Source organism: Triplophysa rosa, linkage group LG4 (assembly GCF_024868665.1).
Source record: "Triplophysa rosa linkage group LG4, Trosa_1v2, whole genome shotgun sequence".
NCBI lineage: Eukaryota > Metazoa > Chordata > Actinopteri > Cypriniformes > Nemacheilidae > Triplophysa > Triplophysa rosa.
Window position 1 is genome coordinate 25322029 of NC_079893.1, and position 24387 is coordinate 25346415.

Sequence of the window (24387 nt, forward strand, 5' to 3'; positions counted from 1 at the left end):
GATTAGTTGTTTCTGGCTTTTATTGTCCATCCAGACTTTTGTGTTTAGCTCAGGTCTTCAGTTTAAGAGTATCTGACACTACTGTGTTACTCCGTTAGTGGAAATATTTGGAAATTATTTCAAGATTTTGCATCAAAATCGAACAAAATATCCCAAAGCATTTACGAATTTACACGTAAATTTGGTTAGATGTTCCAGATACTTTTCTAGTGTTTTCACATTTCTCACAAACAAATCAGACGTTGTATTGCACGTATTGTATTGTTTGGCCTAATATTATACAGATTAAAGACTGAGAAATACAGTGGGGCCCAAAATACCTCTTTTTTCTCTCTCTTTAATATCTGAATGATTTGCTTGAAAAATCATCGAGATTAAAAAAAGAGCGAATGGAAACTTAAGTCTCCCGTGTCTCAGACAATCTACATTGTACCATACTCTATTTAACAATTGTCATTCGTTTCTATTTTTATCGAAGTTGATACTTGAATACACAACTAAGAACCCCATTAAATCTACTGAGCAACGATGTTCTTAAGAGTATTTAAAACATGCTGATTTTGGTTAACACGTTTTTAGATGAAGTTGGATGAATTTCGCTGGTGATAGGGGAACTGTGGCTTGTGAAACTAGTAGGCTACTTTAGATACCAAACAGAATGGCTGTCATTGCTTAATGGTTATGGCTATATTGTTTTAATGCAAGTACTTATTAGATGCAGCAAAATCTTCCGACATATTGATTCAGAAACTGGCCTCAAACCCACACAAGCAAAGAGCATGTGCACACTGGTTAACTGATCCTGAAGACATCTTAAGTGACCTTGATCTAAATAAAGCATGCATTAATATATAACAAACACACTCAGACCTCTCTCCAGCAACTCGATGTGAGGTCATTCCTCCATGTGAGAGATTTGAAAGGTTTTTACACTTTCTTTAATCACATAATACGAGATTTGAACCCGTACTCGCAGTATGAGGTTGCTGCCATCCGCTGCAGGCGAACACCACTCACATTGTTTACATTTGCCTTTGTCCTACTAACCCACTGACTTATACTTTCCAGCAAGTAGCCTACTTTAAAGACGAGTTTTAACACAACGTCCTCGGAAGATAGGTGATAGACGAGCAAGTTAAAGCTTGATGAGTACAGGGGGTCGTATACTGTACACATTACACAGCAATCGGTTTCTTTCTCGAGAGGAAATTCCACCTGGAAATTAACGTTTCTATCATATACAGACTTTCACTAAGCCAATAAACATAATGTGGGTAAAACCAGGTTTATATGTAAACAGTCATGTTTGCTATGAATGGTAACAAATAATAGCGAATCATCTACCAGTTTTAACAAGTAACACTAAACTGTCATTTAGGATTAAAAATCGTATGACAGCATTTATAAAAAATGAAGAACATACACAAGTGGATCTCTCTCAGGCTGTGAAGGACTGAATTAATAGCGAGTAGATGTATGCATAAGCATACACACAAGCTGTACTCTAGTGACCTCTGCTGGACAAAATGCAATGTGTGTACGTAATCAGTTGTTACTTGTATCCACATGAAAATATACTGCGTATATTAGTAGCCTCGTATAGTAAACTGTACTAGATTTTTGTGTTGGTATAATGTAAGTACATCCCACCCTTACGAAATTTACCATGGTTTAAAACACAAAACCTGTTTTATGAAAACACCACACTTGTTAATTTTAGTAAGGGCGTTGGGTCAAAAAGGGACAAACCCAACCAGTGGGTTTAATTAAACCAGAAACTCTTTATATTTCACAAAACAATTGGTTAAACAACCCAGCATCGGTTCATTTACAACCCGAGGCTAGGTTAAAAATAACTTCTTTTTTAGAGTGTAGTAGACTACAGTATTTTGTAGTATTTCCTAAATCGATCTACTGTTTTAAATAATGTAGTATCATTACTTTAATATTTACTTTAGTATGGTTAAATCAGTATTGTTCTCAACGTTGATTTAACGTTACACACATTTTCCTTTTTATCTGGAACACTGTATAATAAAATCTAACTATCTAATTGAACTATCTAGTTAACGAATTAACTAAGGATTTAACTACAGTTTAATATTGCAGATACTATAGTATACTACAGTATGTTTTCATGTAGGAAAACAAAAAAACTAATTGTAGTAAAAAACACAGTAACCACAATTTATGATATTTTTACTAAAACGTTCAACTGTGGTTATACAAATGATCAGTCTGCAAAAAAATATATTGAATATATATTGAATCTGTATTAAATTGGTTATTCTCGACATTTATTCAACATTACATCAATTATCTTTGCTAATCGTGATTAACTATTGTAGAAGTGCTGCACACGAGAGATGTTTGTTGAATGTCAGCTACTAATAGTTATTACTGCAGGGTACCTTTATTAACTTTTTTTAATGAAACAAACTAATCTGTCTATTCAATTAGAAAGACGTATGGAATTCAAAGACTCACACAATTTGAGTATATGTATCAGGTTTTTATTATAACTCATAGGATTATGCCTGGAATAAAATGGCATGAGATTAGGAATGTAAACAATTCCGTCACACTCTTATATTCAGCGTTTAGCAAACTGTGATAACGGATCGATCAGACGATATGAAATGCCACTAAGCAGACCACAACAATACAACCAATGTTAACAAAAGTCTGCAGTCAGTTGCTCCCACAGGCAAAGAGAAAAGAGTTCAAAAGTGAACATTTATCAATAAATATTAAAGCGACTAACTTTGGGTGATGAATTGCCGTTGTGTGCAATGGAACAGGATATGCTGGGTATTCATTAAAGAATGTCAATGCAATTCACTCTATCAGCTGATATAAAAATGCAACACAATTCACAAGATTCCCGAAGATGTCTGAGGTAATGCATAAAAGCAGTTGAAACAAAAAATACAATCATTCATTCAAGCAAGAGCCAAAGAGGTAATGCCAAGCTGCTAAATACATCTTAGCTAAAAACTAATGGCACAAAGATAGGTACAGATCCAAAAAAACTAAGATGCAATGAAATCAAAGAATAAAATAAATACCAAAACAGACCAATGAAAATCATATTCTGCACATACAGATACGTATACAGTTTTGTATAGTCATCCCAGGGCTGTGGAGTTTGAATAATTTTATTTTGCACGTACAGTATGTTGGCATTTTGTTTTACTGCAGGCTATTCCAAAAAACGTAAAAGGAACAAAAAAAGCTTCAAATAATGATAGTATTCCATTATTATTAAATAAATGTTTGCAGATTTATGTCTTTTTGAAACACTGGTAACAATAGTTCATTTATTTGCAATGGTTACAAATACAGCTACACATGGAATGTCACAACACCTGGCACCTACAATAGCTAACACCACTATAACTGATTGTTTCAAGAAGGTCTTGTGGTATAAAAAACGACTGGTTATATAATGGATATATTTATCTTTCTGAGTGCTTCAGGTCTTTCTGAGTAAAGTGGCATTGTGTTTTTACTAGATCCTTTATCTAAAATCATTTTGAAATCTGTCAGTTTAGGACATCCGATACAAATAAACACCATTTGCCTAAAATCTTTTCAGATCAATTACATTTTTTAGCTGATCAGCAAGTTCCGAATCTCTCGAATAAGCGTACAGAATCAGTTCAAAAATGAAGTGCTTATATTTGGCCTTAATTTGGTTACATCAGCTTTTAAATTCAAAGTGCTCTTCGCATTGTTCACCTAGCACCTTCTCCTGACACCAAAACAAAAACAGAAAAAAATGTTTTTACATGACCAAGCATTATACCAACATTTTGTTACCATCTACTTATATGGCAGGTTAATGCTATGCATCAAATAGGACCACTCCAAGGATTTCATAAAAAGTCATCAAAACTATCAAAGGGACCGGACACTTGTCATGAAAAGCTGAAAGTATTCCGGTGCAATAGAGGAAAGTTTAGGAACGGAAAAATTGCACGAATCATCCGAGCGCTTGAAGAGCTCCGAATCAAAGAAAAGTGCATCGTCCAATTCATTGAAAATGTACGACATGAAAAAAAATAGAACATCAACAGCTTAATACTAAACATTAGCAGTTACTTTTTATTGTAATGGTGCAGCGGTTGCACAGTCTAAAAATGAAAGGCAGCAAGCAGTAATCCAGAGCACTCAGATCTCTAATAATCTAATGACATCTACAGCAGAACAGTTGAAAGGCAACATGATATATAATGCTTTAGCACAAACATGCCATCATCATAGACATCTCTTTTTATAGAAATAAATAGCTGAAATAAACTGTACTCTCTTTTTAAATTATTTCCATCTCTATAGGACTCTGATACACTTTCCTGATAAAGCATCTATCATACACTGCGTACTGCAAATGTAATACTTTCCCAGTTCATCTGGTCGATACGAACGCCATGCTGGAAATCTTTTGCGGTACCCTTAAACACTACAGATGATCTTTATATTACATTTAGAATATTTACACCTAATTCCTTTCTTATAGAAACGACATATACATACAGTTTTTACAGTCTTCAGAAGACAGGAGTGCCAGCACACTCATTATATGGTGTTGTGGGTAGGTTCCAGTTTTTTGACTTACCTCCTGGTGAGGTTTCCATTCTGGTCCCCATTTCAGCAAACAAAAACCAAGAACCACCAGAGCAAACTTCACTTCAAATGAAACTTCGTCTTCGCCAACTGTAAAAATAGAAATACTCTCAAGTTGAAGCTCCGTGATGTGACTTAGGAAACAGAACATTGCACAATAGAAGTGCTCGACTTCACTGAAGCACTTCGAGTGGACCGTTTGGATATGTTCAGCTATTTCAGTTCACACACATAGTCGAGCAGCAATGCCTGATGGGTAATGGCAGAGACCATTACTTTCAACAGTATTATTGCATTTGCACGTTTTAAAGAAACGAATGGTATACTGTAGCTTCTCTATCATTTCAGAAAACCTGAACACATTTAGTTATCTTTTGCAACCATGGAGTAACACAATATGTTATCAGACACAAAGCGTCTATAAATCGATACATTTGAGTCTAATGTGACAGCATTGGCCTATTGTAGATATCATCATAATTTATTCCAGAAGTCAGGCAATAAAAGGTATATCCAAGAAACTGAAGTCTAAACCTAGATATATCAGTAGTGAATTCTGAAAACCCATGTTATTTTATTTGATCCCTTCTAGGTGAATATACAGCCGCAGGAACATTAAGAGAGCACTCAGTTTTGCCTTTAAAAGTTCTGCGTGTTATTTTCTGGAGAATCTACTGACAGAAATTCAATATAATATAAATAACGATGCCTTCAGAGGTGCATAAAGACCTGATATAATGAAGCGTTATGTTTTTATTAGCTTAGAATGAGCTATTTCTATCTGCATACACTGCAGGTCCCCTTACATGGAATTCTCCATGTTGTTCCTACAGTAGCCCTAAACGGACAAACTGCTCTACAGGGCGCGTTTTGAAAATACGTTATCTCATTAGGCAAAGAAGCGAAAACGTGACAACATCTTTGTCCTGTGTCAGCTCCGTAGTGCTTTGAAAGGGAGGTGTGGAGTGAGCCGTTGGTTGCAATTCACAACCTCACCACTAGATGCCGCTAAATCCACACACAGAACCTTTAAGTAAAATGATTAGTTTACTTAAAGCGGCAGTCTGCAAGTTTTTTGGAGTAAAAATTAGCTAAAACAAATTGTTGAGCAAGTACATGAAAGAACGGTGTTTAAAACTGTGTCACTACCCTTGCTGGATTCACCACGGAAAGCTTGTAATAATGGTTTGTAATTTGCCCTGTCGGGTCGACTTTTCCGGAGATCCTTATATGGTGTCTTTCATCTGTGCGTCATTTCGTCACATTTGTACACAGAAGGAAGAGGATCCGGCTGCTAGCCAGAGCGTGGATGCTGCGAGTGACAGGCGATTTGTAGCGTGTACTCACAACTGCTGGGTAGGATTTAAACGCCAAGCAGTGTTGACATCTGGGGATTCATCATTTGTGAAAAACAAGAAAGAACGAACTGAAGACGGTTTACAAAGAAACAGGGAATGTGATAGGACTCGTGCGAAAGTTAATATTGGCAAGGCATTTCAAAGGTGGCGGGAACTCTGTGATCTGAAAGGATTGTAAACGGATGCAGACATTGCTTTATTTCTTCTGAACACGTAAGACAAATTTTTTATATTTCAATAGATATGTTCAAAAGACTTGTTGTGTTAATATAGACGGGTACAGTTTCATCGGTTGTTCTTTCTCTCTTTATGTTCATTATGATAAATGTAATTTAAGACCTATTCGCCCGGGATTAGTATTATCTGGGGACCTCATGTGATTTAGAAATGACCTCCCCGCATCTGCATTTCATTAGCACGGACATGTGAAGCCTGTGATTTTACTCAAATTTACGGACTTATATCCCGGATATGATGGCAAGGCTTTGCATATAGTATATATAGTTGTATGATGTACAATGATTTATGACCGTGCCTGTCAGCATTTGAGACCTGCGTTCGGGGATCTTCTGTCCGGTTCGCGTTACGGGAGTTTCCATGAGAAATAACAAAATGACCCAGCACCCGAAATAATATCAAAACACTTCAACACAGCCTCCATTTGCGCTATTTGCGTCTGTTTATGTTCTTATTTGTGTCCGTTTATGTTCTTATTTGTTTCGTGTTATATCATCTGCCATGTTATCTGTGTTTATTATGCGCTACTGATGTACAGTGAAGACTCATCCGCGCAGTTGAGCAGTGCCGAATCACAACTTGCGTAAAGAAATATCTCCGCACATCACCTGCAGTAGCAATTTACAAACTGAGATGGTGACAAAGAGGCCAATCCTACGGACTGCCGCTTTAAAGACACACACCTATATAAAATAAATTCAGAAAAACTGAAAATCATATTGGACTGGTATCTTAAATTCTCCAGTCGTATATTGTCTGCAATGACATTTCCACTCATAAACTATATGACACCCCCTACGGTTATATTCATGTTGTTGTCCCGTTTGATTTACCACCAAAATTTTACATGCAGAGAACTGTTGCAAAAGATGAAAAGAATACTTTCTGAAGGCAAGTTATTCAGAGACAAGCAGCTGTGAGATGAGCACCTGCAGTTGCGCACACAAATGTTTTTTTGCTGCCTTTTTTGTCATTTCAACTTAATATTTGACAATGTTTTGTTTTCACATAGCTTCAACCATCAAAATAAGTTCATCAACAAGTTAAGAAAATTTACAGTGGCGAGTTGAAATGATTTATAAAGCCAATTTGATTGCACTTAAAATGTAAGGCAGCAACAAAATTGTGACCGAGAGTGTGTATGTCATCAACAGCAATTCACTTCCACTAACAGCTTCCATACCAATTCAAAACCAGACCGCCTTTCACATGTCGTGCACACCTGAGCTCGGAAAACTGATCGCAGACTAACAAATGAAATCAAAACTCACGTCAAACCGATTCGGATCCACTCCATAAGCTCAAGTGTGAAAGTAATCTAATTCATCATTGGGTTGCGCAATGTCTACATTCATAATTCACAACCAGAATTCCTCATTCAGCAGCGTGTACATTTACAGCAGTTCAATGGCCGCAGAGTAGAGCTGTGGGTCCAGCAGAAGCACCTGCTTGAGTTACACACAACACATGATATACTAGTTCTTCTGACATTTAAATGATAAAGGTACGACAAATGGAAAAACGTTTGCAGTACAGCACCCTCACTACATGAATTTGCCCTTAAATTCTCTTTAGATAAGTGCACACCTGGCATGGTACTGTATGACGTAAAGATCTTTTAGGTTCCACTGAAAAAGTTCACTAATGGCACATTGGGTACAACTAAAATGGTAATAAGAACACAATGGAGCTATGGATGGCACGGAGAAGGCTTTCAACAAATCCTGTGACGAACAGCCACAACCCTCAGTGGTCTTGGCAATATGACTAAATCTTGTCACAAATGGGGCAGAAGAGCTGACGAAAGACCATCCTGGTAGTGGAGAAGTTCTCATGTTGTTTCTCTTCTTCATTCTGTACAAACTCCTGCTTACAGACACAAGATAGCTGTATGTAATAGTAGTTTCTATGGAGACAAGGCATCCCTAAATAAGGATCTCAGTAAGCCATGTCCGAAGCTGGTGATTATGTTAGAATTGTCCTAGTAATGTGGTCGACCGAAGCATCCGGTCCAAAACTAATTATCCTCTCGCCTTGAATTGCTGGGGAAGCAATTGAGTTCATTGAACCCTCTCTTAAATGTGCATTTTTATATTTGTGCTGTTTGGATTTCATGTTGATTTGACATTTTTTGTTGTTTCAAAACCGAGACGTGTCCCACCTGCAGCTTTGTGCTCTGAGGCAAGAGAAGACATTCTCTGAGACCTTCGTAAAGTTTAGTACGTTTGGCCAGCAGGAGAACACGCCTTAGTCTGTCGTCTTTACCTGTTTTGAATTGCGTCTGTTTTTCTAAAGGTTTGGTTATCAGTCTTCATAGACTCCTGGATTTGGTGGCGTCGCGTCAAAGCTAACAGAAGTTCTTCCATCTCGATATGGTTGACCGGTGGTTGGAGTTCAAACTGATGCGGAAGTGTGTTTCTTCCTCGTTTCATTGAGGACAAGGTAGACTCGATCGGTTTGAAATATTCTGTGAACCTTCATGTGGCTCTAAACTCGACAAAGCAGAGTTAGCACAAGCCATCAGCCTTCACGTGGAGGATTTTGGAGAAACCAGGCCTCTTCTTCAGTGCCTACAATGAAAGAAAATTTAGGAATTAAATAAGGAAAAGTTTCGGTGTCAAAGTTTTGTCTTTAACTTTTTAACTTAATACTACATCCACAATAGCCTTGTTTTACACCTACACTACTGTTTAGAAATTTAAGGTCACTTTACTGAATTCTGAAAAACCTTTTGTTCTGAAGGCATATATCTGAATGTTTGAAATAAGTTATGTGGAGAAAAATATAATAAAAAAATATAAAATACATTTCTTTATAACAACATGAAAATGTTATTTAAAAAGATGTTTTTGAAATTCACTAAAACCACACTGTAAAAAACTGTAATTTTATTGACATTTTATTTCTGATTGAAAATGGCTAAAAAGGCATAATTCGCATTGTTACATTTGTGTTATTCCATACACTGTAAAAAAATAGTATTCCAACAGGGCACCAGAAAAAAAATATATATATACAGTATATATATACATAAAAACATGGTCTAAAATATACAGTATCTCACAGAAGTGAGTACACCACTCACAATTTTGTAAATATTTTATTATATCTTTTCATGTGACAACACTGAAGAAATGACACTTTGCTACAATGTAAAGTAGTGAGTGTACAGCTTGTATAACAGTGTAAATTTACTGTCCCCTCAAAATAACTCATCACACAGCCATTAATGTCTAAACCCGTGGCAACAAAAGTGAGTACACCCCTAAGTGAAAATGTCCAAATTGGGCCCAATTAGCCATTTTCCCTCCCCGGTGTCATGTGATTCGTTAGTGTTAAAAGGTCTCAGGTGTGAATGGGGAGCAGGTGTGTTAAATTTGGTGTTATCACTCTCACTCTCTCCTACTGGTCACTAGAAGTTCAACATGTCACCTCATGGCAAAGAACTCTGAGGATCTGAAAAAAAGAATTGTTGCTCTACATAAAGATGTCCTAGGCTATAAGAAGATTGCCAAGACCCTGAAACTGAGCTGCAGCATGGTGGCCAAGACCATACAGCGGTTTAACAGGACAGGTTCCACTCAGAACAGGCCTCGCCATGGTCGACCAAAGAAGTTGAGTGCACATGCTCAGCGTCATATCCAGAGGTTGTCTTTGGGAAATAGACGTATGAGTGCTGCCAGCATTGCTGCAGAGGTGTAAGGGGTGGGAGGTCAGCCTGTCAGTGCTCAGACCATACGCCGCACACTGCATCAAATTGGTCTGCATGGCTGTCGTCCCAGAAGGAAGCCTCTCCTAAAGATGATGCACAAGAAAGCCCGCAAACAGTTTGCTGAAGACAAGCAGACTAAGGACATGGATTACTGGAATCATGTCCTGTGGTCTGATGAGACCAAGATAAACTTATTTGGTTCAGATGGTGTCAAACGTGTGTGGCGGCAACCAGGTGAGGAGTACAAAGACAAGTGTGTCTTGCCTACAGTCAAGCATGGTGGTGGGAGTGTCATGGTCTGGGGCTGCATGAGTGCTGCCGGCACTGGGGAGCTACAGTTCATTGAGGGAACCATGAATGCCAACATGTACTGTGACATACTGAAGCAGAGCATGATCCCCTCCCTTCGGAGACTGGGACGCAAGGCAGTATTCCAACATGATAACGACCCCAAAAGAAGCTGAGGGTAAAGGTGATGGACTGGCCAAGCATGTCTCCAGACCTAAGCCCTTTCAAACGAAAGGTGGAGAAGTGCAAGGTCTCTAACATCCACCAGCTCCGTGATGTAGTCATGGAGGAGTGGAAGAGGACTCCGGTGGCAACCTGTGAAGCTCTGGTGAACTCCATGCCCAAGAGGGTTAAGGCAGTGCTGGAAAATAATGGCGGCCACACAAAATATTGACGCTTTGGGCCCAAGTTGGACATTTTCACCTAGGGGTGTACTCACTTTTGTTGCCATCGGTTTAGACATTAATGGCTATGTGTTGAGTTATTTTGAGGGGACAGCAAACTTACACACACACACTCACAAATTTACACTGTTAAGCAAGCTGTACACTCACTACTTTACATTGTAGCAAAGTGTCATTTCTTCAGTGTTGTCACATGAAAAGATATAATAAAATATTTACAAAAATGTGAGGGGTGTATTCACTTCTGTGAGATACTGTATATATTTTTTAAAGCGGTCATATGGCGCGAATACGTGTTTTTCTGTGTCTTTGGTGTGTTATAAGTTGCCCATGTATGTATTAGACACGTATAATTGCAAAAATTTTAGTGTCGGAACAAAAGATGCTTTCCATCTAAAAGCGAATGCTCACCCAGACCTGCCTGAAACGCCTCGTGTAACCACACCCCGGTCGAATGTACGTCACTTCGTAACATGATTTGACTAAGACCACCCAAATCTAAACGCAAGTAAGGTGGGCGTACTTGTAAATCTCATTGTATCGTCACCGCCGCAGCCATGTCGTGGAGACGCTGTGTTCCGTTGCGAAAAGAAAGACTCTTTGTTTGCCATGCCAAAAGATGAGACAACTAAAAATGAATGGTTACATTTTATTTACAACACTGTTCCAGAAAAGTACAATCCGAATGTTCAAGTTTGTGCAGCGCATTTCACCGACGATTGCTTCACGAACCTGTGAGAGATCAAGGCCGGCTGTGCACGAAAGCTTTGGTTAAAAAGTGGGGCAAATCCAACCATTACAACTTCGCAAGGACAGTCTGGCGCTTCAGATTCGCAGCCTGTAAGTATATTTTCATTGTAAAAGACTTTGTTACGGACTAATGCGAGTTGAGTTTGTCGTATGTTTGTAGCGCATGTTGTTTCTTTGTGTGATCTGCAAATGCAGACACGCGCTCAACGTGAAAAAAGACAACATAAGTCCTAATAATCAGTAATAATGTTCCAACTAGAGGCAACAAATGTCGTGTTTATAATGGGGTTTATTGTCTTTGTTGAGTCACGACGAGACACTGGTTGATCAAGAAGGGCCAAAGCGCTCGCGTTATTTATTATGTTACCATTCCCTGCTGTAATGCGAGCTTGTTTCTATCTCACACAAACTCTGTATGATGTATATGGTTGTTTGTTTATAGTCTTTATAACGTCGTATATAAAAGGTAAAACAGTTAGCTATAGTTTTTAACTATTTAACATAATATATTTTTAATAAAACCTTACCAATCCTTTACATCCTGCTCAAGTCGCGCTGGCAAAGTTGATGTATCGGCTTGATCATCTTCATTTTCCGGATCAGATTCGGGCTCGAATTGATAAGGAAAGTACCGATGACATTTTATCACCTGTCAGTACAATTGCTTGGGAACATGATGTTCCGAATATGGTAAGAGGCGTTACATTTCCATCACACGCTTGCAGTATTCGACCAATCACTACTCACTGGTTAACTGGCCAATCATAGCACACCTCGCTTTTCAGAGCGATGAGCTTCATAAAAAGGCGGTGCAAAGAGGAGATACAAACATGCACGGTATGTGGAAAATAAAGCGTTTTTTAACCTTAAATCGTGTATACACATTGCATTGCATCTAAAACAAACCATAATATTCGTTTTAGCCCTGTCATTTGACCCCTTTAAGTAAAATTACAGTTTTTCATGTTATTTTATATACAACTTGTCTATTTCTGTAGACATTTGACCACATTTCAAATAAAATGAATTAATATTAAAAAAATAATTAAAAACAAAACACTTAATATAAGCATATTGTAAAAATAAATGTAATTTTTTAGTAAAATGAAAAATGTTGCAGTTTTTTACAGTTTAGTTTTGATGAATTTACTATCTGGCACAGTACGACAAGGAAAAAGCTGAATATAACACTTATTGTCAAACTTAATGATATGACTTAAATAAGTAAACATTTGCCGAACTACAGTGTGAGCTGTTTTCGATGTTTACAATGGTTTGTTTCACACTGTGTTGCCGACCTGCAGAAAAGTTGTTTTTGATGGACAGTAGTCAGAAATTACATTCAACATTACAGCAAACCTGTTTTTGTAATCACGCTAAAGAGGTGTTAGCCTGTTTACATGTAAAGGGATTTCATTCAGGCACAACAGAAAAAAGACCATTTGGTTCAAAGTAAAAGCTGTTTGTAAACACAAGTAACTTACTGTATAAGAAAATACGCACGACAACACTAAAAATATCTCTACATGATCGTAAAATGTATTTGTGATTTGGTCCAACCACACATCTAATACAATTTAAGAAAATTCTTTTTTTTAAATAAAAGTTACAAAGTATGCTTCATCGTAAAAACTACAGTGTCAAATTACTCATTTAAATCTGGTGACAGCTTGCACACTAATTTTACATCTCATGATCTCATGACAGAAATGAAATCGGAGATATACATTTTGTTTGTCTTGAGCCAGGGATTCCAAGGACACCAAACACTTGGGTGTGCGATAAACGGTTTAGGAGAAATGAGCGCAAACATGTTTGGCATCACTATATCGCCCCCTATGGGCCGATTTGGCTGGGTTCTTGTATCCGAGTAGCCTGCTGGAGTACAAGACTCAAGTCTTTGGGCCTTACGGTTTGGGCTGCACATTCAGTTTTAGGGCGGAATGATAATAATAATAAAAAGCTGAGCTTCGCGCTCGAACCCCTAGTAAAAATCTTAACAATTACAATAGGGTTTCAGCGCTTCCCGCTCGTACCCCTAATAATAAATATAGCTGCAAGCAGCAATCTCAGGGTTCGAGCGATATAAGGCCTCTAAGGCACTTTTGCCTTCGTCGAGTAAGCTCAGGACTCACACACTAACACACCCACGGAGGATGATACTCCCCACGCCCAGAAAAATGACAGATGTGGTCAGTAACGGTTCATACAGACTATGCATGCTTAGACACATATGCACATATAGTACATATAAGGAGAATCAGATTTTCTGATTAATTTGGTCACATCCATTTAAGAAACGACCTCGTTATAAATGGCCGTGTTACAAATGACAAAGTTTAACAGGTTATGATAATTACGTGATAAGGCCTTTTAGCACATTTAACAAGCCTGAGGTGGAAATACACTGTGGGCATCGTATGTTCAAGTACAAATTATTTTAAGATGCGATGATATAATAGGGAGCAAGCAATCCGCCATCCACAGCAGCCTTTTTCAGCACTGTCTGTGTGGAATAGCAGGTCTGCATGCTGTAAGTAACTTTCAACTTGAGTTTAAATGTGGGCTGACGTCACCTTCCATCAACTTCCTTCCCCTTTCCTCTCGCAGCTCATCTACAGTCATATGAAGCTTCCGGTGCCCTCAAAGAAACTGTATGGATGAGATGACTCAGTTTTATTTGACTCATGGTTCCTAATAACAGCAGCGGTGGAAGTACTCCTCTGATTTCACTTACTCATGTTGGATGATGTTTCCGACATTGGAAACCCCATGGCCTGAGAATAATGTACTGCAGAACAATTTATAGTCTGGCAGAGAGTAAACTGTTCTTTTGGTGCCTACAATGCATTCACCTCCGAGACCCAAAATAGAAAATAACTGCATTGATGATTCCTCACCTGAAGCTTATTCACCATTTCGTCAAACAGTTTTCTTGCCTCGGGACTGTTGGGGTCTTCAAAGTAATCTTCTATACCAATCTGCACTACAATGGACTTTAAGTTACGACACACACCTGTGAAGAAAGACAAGAGAGTGGGTGAAGAAATGAAGGAAGAGGGTTCAATTCACAGTAGTCAATGGGAGGCAAAATCTGTCTGGTTATAAGCATTCTTCCAAATATCTTTCTCTGTGTTCATCAGAAGAACAAAGAAATGTATACAGATTTGGAACAACTCAAAGGTGAGTAAATGATGACAGAATTTTCATTTTTAGGTGAATAATCCCTTTAAAACAAGTTTAGGTGTCAAAATAACATCTCTCATTCTGTCCAAGTAAATGCAATCTGAAGCATTTTTCCTACTTTTGAGAAAAAAACCTGATAAATGCCATTTGAAACGATTTGCAAAAATAGTAAAATAAGTGGGATACTATGTGGTTAAAGAATAAACAATAATGAAATCATGCCAACTGATGCAAATTACAATTAACACAAATTATATTTATAAAACATTGTGTTAAGAAAACATATTTGACATTGAGCTTTAAATTGGCTGATGCTTGACATGTACCCATGCAAAAATAGACCTTATTATTGTTGAATAAAGTACAGCTGATGAATCAGTATGTGGACTCACTGTTAAAGTGCAGCAGGGCTTTAGGAGTAACAGGAGTGGATGTGAGCACCAGCATCTCCAGCCCTTTCAGTCCCTCACGACACATCTCAGCCGACACTTCCTGATTTATCTCGCTGACATGATCCAACTCTAATACCTGAAGCCTCATGCAGTTCCTCGCTGAAAACACACACCAACACAGAGGGTTATTGCAGTCTTTCTGGAAATGGAACCGAGAATCAGTTGACTCAATATGACCCAAAGTTTAGGGTCATCTGCCAACTCTCATGTATTCGGCCAGTGCTGTGCTGTCAAATATATCTTGCGTTTGTTGATCAGATACAAGTTTTTGTGTCTTGCAGACTTAAACATTTGGTTTTGTTTGTCTTGAACATTGCGAATTATGCTGTTGTCCAACGTTTTTGTTGTCCAACTAGTTAACTCAAGTAAAACTGTAATAATTACTTGACATTAAGGGAGAAGTATACCGTACAGCCGTGAAAAAAATTAAGAGACCATTTCAAAATCAGTTTTTCTGATTTTAAAATGTACTATTTATAGGTGTGTGTTTAGGTAAAACGATTATGTTTGTTTCATTCTGTGAACTACCAACAATATTTCTCCCAAATTTCATATAAAAATATTGTTTCTATTTGCATTTATTTGCAGAAAATAAAAACTGGAAAAACAGCTCAAAGTAACAGAAAAGATGCTCTGCATTTTTCAGACCTCAAATACTGCAAAGAAAACAAGTCATATTCACTTTTACTAAGCAACACAACAGTAATATTTGTACACGTATTTAGGAAAAGTACAAAAATGATTTGTTTAAGTGATAACCTCGATTTTTATCACAGTTTTCATGCGTCTTGTCATGATGTCAGTCTTTCATGTTGCTGTTGGATGACTTTGTCACTCCTGAGGTTTGATTTTGTTAAATTCAACAAACACTGGACTGGAATGGCCACAATACATTTAGAAATGCTGATTCATTTTTTTTTGGAATGGTCTCTTACATTTTTCCATGGCTGTATACACATACAGTATAATGGTTCCACACATGAAAATGCAATGCTAAAAATTAATAAATGCGGTTAATATTTCAATAATGATCACATAAAGGGAACAATTCTGATAATAAACAGCATCTGTAGACAATGAGGATTGTCAAAATTCAGAACATGCGGTTTTAATGCTGCTGCTACACAATAAGCAAATCGAATGTGGAAAAACAAGTAAAATCTCTTTTTCAAACATTACTTCAATCTTACTGATTCAGACCTGTGAGAGGCATTTAAAAGGCTCTGCTGTTTTTTTTTTAATGTACTGTACCAGCTACAGTAACTGCAGACAGGAAGTCTTGTGATTTTCATAAAGGTCAAAGCCATTTAAAATGTAGATGGTACAGTAAAGTAGGTAAAAATGGCCCTTCGATTAAACATTTATTTATATTCTGGTTCAATCATAGCAGCATGTTAACATACATGTGCCATTTCCTTTAGTGTAATTGCAGGCATCTCTGTATCCCAGAGTGCCATGTGAATGTCAAATACAGGTACCACTTTGCACAAAAATTACTACACATATTCGATGGTTTAAACAACAACCTGACAGATCTGCTTATTTGCTTTGTTATACACAGGAAGTAAAACACTCAGGTACTCTCACTCACCCAAAGAAGCCAATCCCTGTATGCCACAGCCCGCCCCGCCCACACCCAGAGCTCGCAAGTGTGGCCAGCATCTGCCAATGGTCTGCAAGCACCGGTTACTAAAGCGTGCCGGCTGCTGACTGTAAACAACATTTCAATTCAAATTCATCATATTGTAAAATAGTTATCTTTTATTTACTTATTTAATCTAAGTACAAGCTTGACATGTCATGCAGAATCTTTGTTGTACACTAATATTCGGCATACTGAAATGTTTTGATGGGGCCAATATGATAAATGCTTAAATAGGCTGTATTTAAACATTTAAACAAATTCAGTATTTAGGCTATCGACCATTCATGTAACGAACATCAAAACAATACAATTGTCTTAAGAATAAATTAGTATGTGTTCATGTTTTACCATGGATGTAACGGCGCCACCTGTAGTGAGATGATGTCTCTGCAGCCAGCTCCCAATGCCCAGATAACCTCCTGTCCAACAGGGTCTGTGGCACTCCTAATACACACATAACTTGTGAGAAAAACTCATTGAAATTGACCAGTATCAAATCCAGAGCGTTTTGTATAGCATATTAGCTAGGAAAGGTTATATCGCCCCCTTGTGGACAAACCTGTATGTGACAGCCTGAAGGGCTCGGCAATAACAGCTCGCTAACCACAGAGAGCGATCAGTCAGTAGATTGGGACAATGAGACACCTTCAGGATGAGTAGATTACTGCCAGTAGCTTTCAACATGGCCTCCAGACCCTCCTCAAGACACCCACTAAACAAAAATAGAATGGTTTATGTGTAGGCGGCATACTTAAACTCTGGACTAGTTCACCCACACTGTAAAAAACATAATTTTACAGATTTTCCATGTAAAATGTAAAAAAACAGAATTTTACTGTTTTTACAGATTTTTTAAATGTATTTTTGAAATATGGTCAAAAAACAAAAAAATTACAGGAAAAAAAGCAAATTTACAAGAAAAGGGGAAAAACATGTAATTTTACAGGGAAAACCGTTATTTTACAGTTCATTTCTTGTTCCCCGGCTGCCAGAAAATTAGCAAGATTTTATCAGTCAAAAAACAAAAAATTACAGAAAAAGACTGCAAATTTACAAGAAAAATGGGAAAAACATGTAATTTTACAGGGAAAACCGTTATTTTACAGTTAATTTCTTGTTCCCCGGCTGCCAGAAAATTAGCAAGATTTTATCAGTCAAAAACTGAAAAATTACAGAAAAGACAGCAAATTTACAAGAAAAGGGGGAAAAACATGTAATTTTACAGGGAAAACCATTATTTTACAGTTTATTTCTTGTTCCCCGGCTGCCAGAAAATTAGCAAGATTTTATCAGTCAAAAACGGAAAAATTACAGAAAAGACAGCAAATTTACAAGAAAAACGGGGAAAACTATTTATTATATATCCTTATATCCTTTAATTTTACAGGAAAAAACTATTATTTTACGGTATATTTCTGTCGCTCCAGCTGACATAAAATTTCCGGGGGGTTTTTCTGGATTTTTTTTACAGTGCAAGAAATGACAATTCTGTCTTTTAACCATCAGTATGTTATTCCTGTATGACTTTCCACCTTCCTTGAACATGAGATTTGATTTTTGTATATTTACAATATTTGATGCCACTTCTTCTATTCTCATAATGAAAGTGAATTGGGACTGACTGTATCATTTAGTGACTTTAAAAGCCACTTTAATCTTCTCTTGAATTTTACAGAAACACGAACGGCATGCAAGTTTAAAAAAACACGAGAGCCTGCATATAGACAGAATTTTTATATTTAGGTGAACTGTCTCTTTAAATCCGTCGACATACAAATCCAGTATTTGTAATGCAAACAAATATTCAAGAGGTTTGTCACTCTCGATGAGGTGATTTAACAGGCACCTCATTCTGTTCGCTTCTCAAGCTGGACAAGCACTTCACAAGTGTCAGATTGTGCGAGCGAGTGTGTATCTGTTTGGTGTGAAAGAGCGTTCAGGAACGCGTGCAATGAAACAGTGATGAGAGAAGGCGGAGGTGTGTGGAGCCGTGGGAAGTCAGCAGCCACGCGAGCAGCAGGGCCGGCGTGGTGGAATGCTTTGGTTACCGTGTGCTCTTCATATATTCCTCCTTTGTTTCTTTTTTGCCCCTCTGTCTGGGTTTGAGGTTCTGGAGGATCAGGGAATGCGTCTGCGTGCACCACTGAGACAACGTACACAGGAACTAAAACATAGTGAGAGAGTTAGAGAGCGTTTGGCCTTATGAAAATATAATGCAAAATGGCTTAGTCCTTCACACAATTTTTAAATATTTATCTCCATAAAGTGATGCTCTTACCTTCGAAGAGATGCGAGCGTTCTCCAGAAGCACCCGGGTCCACACCGCTGGATGGCGAGCCACAAACCTCCAATCCCGGCACACCTCAGCCACCCGCAGGAGCGTCTTAGTGTCCAGGTAGGTGAAGATGCAGAACAGAGCGGCACGTATCTTCAGCACCTCGGGACTGATCACCTCGTTGACTTTAGAGGGACTTTTCTCGTGTCTGCAAGGCTTGTATCCTCCTTCAGAACGTCCTGGTGATAGAAAAAAAGAGGAAGACAGAGCAAGAGAGGACATAAGGAAAAGAAGGAGATGCAATACTTTGAAAGAAGCAGATCACACCAAAATAAAAATTCTGTCATTATTTATTCAGGCTCATGTCAATCACAACCTGTCTATGACAATTTCTTCTGTGATATTTTGAGAAATGTCTAAGGGGTTTTGTGTCCATACAATGGAAGTTAATGGGGGATAATGTTGTTTGCTTACCAACGTTTCTCAAAATATTATCTATTGTGTTCTGCAGAAAAAGAAAGTAAAAGCATAGCCTCTTACTTATGGTAATACACAAAAAAATCAATGCTCACAACACAACTAAACTTCGCGCTCCATAACTGCATTACTAAACATGCCCTTATGGTGGCGTCAAAGCTACATTAAAAAGGACACTCACAACGGGCTGTTCTCACTGCCTCCCACAGGTGCTGTACATCCTCCAAATCATGCAATTCACAGGCCACATCACTATCTCACAGTTCAGACCTGACAGACGAGTCTCCTGAGTCATACAAGCTATAATGAAGATCTAATGAGACTGAGCCTGTGAAAAAGATGTTTGCATCATTTGCCTAAATTTACGCTTAAATCTGCCAAAAGCCGTCACGCAAACAGGCTGCAGTCTCTTTTAAAAACAGATCTAATGGTGCGAAACAAAATGACAGAAGCTGTAAACTAAAGGATGGTTGCTGGTAAAGATTTCACTGGGCTTCTTTATCTACAAGCTTCTTGTATCTTGAAATCATTTCTGAAATGGCATGTCTCGTTTAAAATAAGAGAGATGGAGAAAGAAGGATAAAGATGCATCCTGTAAAGGTTATTTTTACATGTTTATTCCAACATAACCCAAGCATTGTAAGCTAGAAGTGATCTGAGCAGCACAAATGAGCGAATGTAAACAAAAAGTATACATAAGTCAGAGCGGGGCTAGTTGTCACATTTTTCCACACAAATATTTCTCAAGACATGTTCAAAGTTTTTAAGGTAAATTTCTGTACATTCACAAACCTAACAATATTGGCCTTAAAATAGTATCGTATATTAGACATTTCTGCCACTATCGTTCAGGAAAAATGATAACACAAGGTTACAGGTATTGGGGCATGTTGTCACAATGGAACCTGCCATTTAACAGCCTATTGTAGCATTTTTGCCAAATCTGAAATGATATTGAAGCCAATTTATGAAACAGCAGAATCTTTAAAAACAACATATAACAACACCTTTGTCTTGAAAACACTGTTCTAAGCATTGACGGAGTAATATATTCTTGGCCATTGCCTTAAAGGAATAGTTCATAGTTAAACCTGTGTGATTTTGTTTATTCTGCAAAACAAAAAAGATATTTAGAAAAATGTTGATAACCAAAAACCGTTTTCTGTTACCAACATTTTTCGAAATACCTTTTTTTGTTCTGCAGAAGAAAGAAGGTTTTACAGGTTCGAAATGACAAGATGGCATGTAAATAATGAAAGAAATTTCATTTTGAAGGTAAACTGTTGGGTAAACACATTTAGCTATAGTAAAAAAAGAATACATTTGTAAAACATAAGAGGTTTTCGAACTAGCCTAGGTGTTTAAAACCCACACTCAAAACTGTTTTTGTAGCATTTGTGACAGCTTCCTCTTGTGACAACTAGCCCCGGTCTCCTTCATAGGTCAGACTCTTGCATATGGTTTATGATTATGCATGTGAGTGTATCGTAGAATGTTGGTTACTCATGCTACACTCTTCCCACACTGACCTGGAGTCAGTAGGTGTAAAACTGTGATTATTACGCATGGCTTTCTGACACATGCTCTCACCGCACCCTGGCTCCTTACGGCATTTACACTCACGCTGACATAATTTCCTCAGGCTGGCATCCTGATCCTCTGACATCACAGTATCGTCACTGTTTAGACAGCGAGCACAGTGGAACCCGGGGCCCTGTGTCTGACAAACTGGAGGACAAACTGTGAGCTAAACTTTGATCTCACACAGTTACATTTGACTACAAAACTGTTTTCAATTGTTTTTGTGCAAAGCCAGACTTTTAACTTTAAGTTGGTCCTCACTGCAGCTTACTAGTTTTCTACCCTCATCTTGTCCCCACAGGTCAACGCACCTGAAGCCAGTCTGTATCCCCCACGGATCTGCCCGTGCTGCTGGCAATCTGCTCTCCTGTCCTGCTCCCACAGATCGGCTTCGGACTCTGTGGTGCGGGAGCCTCCATCTGACACGTCGCCCTCTTCCCCCTCCGTGCTGTTCCGGTATGGCCGACGCTGCCAGTTCTGGATGGCCTGTTTGCGGAGACCCCAACTCCGGGAAGCACCCGCTCTCTCGTAGCCTCCACCACCTCCCTCCCCGAGCCGGCACTGGACGTGATAGTACTGAGCATCAGGGCAGTCCTCCAGAGCGTGCAGATCTACACTGTCGCTGTCATACCCACCTGAACCTTGAGACATGGACTTTCCTCGTCCTGATGCTCTGTTTGGGAAAAGCAGAGACGACAAAAGTCACAGTCGCAATATTGCTTGTAAAAATTCATGAATGTGCAATAAATGTGACGTAAGATGTGTGTTTGAAACTTCGTCTATTCACGCACAGAACTATTGAAAGATTTGGAAAATGAGGGTCTTTTAGAAAAAAGAAGAAATATCAACTTATATTGTGGGAAGAAATAATAATTGTAACTTTACAAAATATTCTTTTTAAGCCTGTGAATGAGTAATGATGGGTTATTTCCTTAAATGCATATATGAGGTTGACTCACAACCGTTTTCAAGCAAAACACAGATTCAAAGAGCCACACGTTATAAAGCAATCAATTTAAAAATAACTTCTCTAATCTCTGCATACAGTATCAAGCTGGGATAGAATTTATTTTAATGAGCTAATTACACACTTCAATTAAGGATACAGGATCGTAATGATTTCTCATTAACAGAGACATCACTAAACTCAATTCAATGGTGTAGTTAGGCCATTCGCATGGCATTGTGGCTAAGGAACGTTCTCTTTTAAGGCTTAAAGGAGGGACAAAATTTCCACTGGGGATTCCAGCCAGACGTTTAGTCACTCTCCAGATGTTACAATCCAGAAGCTTTCACTGAGCCTTAAAGAGACATGGTGCTACTGTAGTCACTATTCAATGAAAGCAGAGAATAACATGGCGGTGAGTAAAGGATGACAGAATTTTCATTTTTTGTGTAAAATGTCCGTAAAGTTTAAGTTAGGACAACTTTGAGACTAAGCTTTTGTGATAGTGTTGTAGCTCCAATAACTATAATATTTTATATAATGTTTCTGAAGCTCAATCTGTAAAGAATAGTTAACAAATGTGGGTTTGAATCGCAGAGAATTCGAAAGAGTGCAAAAGATCTGCCAAACGCATAAATGTAAATAAATGCAAAAACAATGGGACAGTCAGAACCATCTAAAGAATGAATAACTCTTGTTCTTATCTATTAGAGAAAGATCATGTTAAATTGTATCTTCTCGTTCATATTTATATTTAGTAAAATTAACGTTTTGCTCACATTGACTTCACTCAGCCAGGACATTTAATTAGGATGATTTTAATACCCCTTGTTTATTTAATGTCTTTATAAATAACAGATGGAGGATGGTGCTTATGTCATAATCAAGGAACAGCAGTGTCCGGTATTTCCATTCTCTCTAGTCTGATTCACGAGGAAGACCTGTGACATGTGTGATGTCAGCTTTTCAGGATAACAGACTCTGGGCCAACCCACGCTTCGTTCCTTCCCAGTCAGAGCACCAAATGACTCGATATACACACCTGCCCATGCGCAGACACACACACACAACACATGGATGGTGCCATTTTATTCACAGATCAGAACACTGGTAAAAGATTAGCGATACAAAGGTCAGATTTGGTGCGTTACGGAATAACATTAAAGGTCTAAAAATAAATAGTGTAATTTGTTTTGATGCATATGAATGACATTAGTGTCTGGTTTAGAGATGCTCAATGCTGTCAAACTAAATTTTAGCTGTTATCACTAATAAAATGAATCGAAATGTGACAATTTTACATTAATAATTATTTAACCAGCTGTTAATTCCTAAAAAAATTCAGAAAAAAAATCCAGAGCAGACACTCCTACACACACAACTGTGCAAAGACATTAAAAGTAATGCACTATAACTATCACTTCAGTAGCTTTCGGTACTGCCTGTTACGGTCATAAGTTCATGGCCTCATGCTTTGAGATGCTCGAGTTTGCCTCAGACAGCAATGTGTTTGTGTGTGTGTATCTGTGTGCAATGCAATAGGACTCTTTCAGCATATCTTCTGCATGGCTGAATGATTACAGACTGGTTTAACCCTGAGGTAAATACCCTGATTTTTTTTTCCAAGACACGTTGCGGATAAAACGGGCAAACATACTGCTCTAGCGTATGTAAGATTTACCAGCAAAATTTTAATGTAGTTAAATCTAATACTTCAAAGTAGTAAACCTTTACTTTTTCTGTGCATGGGAATCAGAAAGAACTTGGTGATGTGACATTTCACTGATATTTGGTTCACAAAAATAATATTTTAAGTGTGCAGGGTTTTTCCTGCATAGAGAATTTGGAGGCGGCCGCCACAGCCAAATTTCGTGCCGCCTCTCCGACTCTCGGCAAAATTATGTCTTCATTCAAAGCTCAGTGAACCACAAGAGAACGTAGGATGTGAATGAACTTTGCTCATTTAGTAAGACTGGTAAATTATCGCCTGAAAAGTTAGTTAAGCTTGTATTCAAATTTTCAACTTTTCTGTTCAGGTGAATAAATTGAATGTTTTATATAACTTATTAGTTGTCATTTTCATCAAATTAAAAAAAAAACTTTAATATAAGTGTTTTGTTAAGTCATTTAAAGGGACGGTAGGATTACATGCGCATTGCACCACCTCCGCCTCATTTTGAGCCAGGAAAAACCCTGGTGTGCCTGTTGTAGTTATTTCAACTGTAACATATCACTTTTACTGCATTGTTTCTCTTTTATAAAATTATATTTTTGGCACATTCCGGGTATTGTAAATATTAAACAAATGAATATAATGCAGATTACTAGTATGATTTGCCTTTTCACAGATTTACTCTGAAACTGAAAGGGTCCTTCTTTTTCCCAAAATATAAAAAATATAAAAGCAGAATTGTGTTGTACAATATATTCACATCTACATCGCTATAGAC

At 37.9% G+C, this 24387-nt stretch overlaps 1 protein-coding gene across 1 annotated transcript in view; it reads right to left on the reverse strand.

Annotated features, from left to right (window-relative positions):
• Window positions 1-2498: 2498 nt before the first annotated feature.
• fbxo41 (F-box protein 41) overlaps window positions 2499-24387 on the reverse strand; it is a 45445-nt gene continuing 23556 nt past the window's right edge. The window contains exons 5-13 of the mRNA XM_057331398.1: window positions 21303-21664; window positions 18937-19172; window positions 18707-18822; window positions 17218-17370; window positions 17007-17102; window positions 16605-16723; window positions 14954-15112; window positions 14276-14391; window positions 2499-8791 (exon numbers count right to left, since the gene is read on the reverse strand). Coding sequence (XP_057187381.1) covers window positions 8729-8791; window positions 14276-14391; window positions 14954-15112; window positions 16605-16723; window positions 17007-17102; window positions 17218-17370; window positions 18707-18822; window positions 18937-19172; window positions 21303-21664 — 1420 coding nt within the window. The 3' untranslated portion in view covers window positions 2499-8728. The remainder of the gene's footprint in view (window positions 8792-14275; window positions 14392-14953; window positions 15113-16604; window positions 16724-17006; window positions 17103-17217; window positions 17371-18706; window positions 18823-18936; window positions 19173-21302; window positions 21665-24387) is intronic.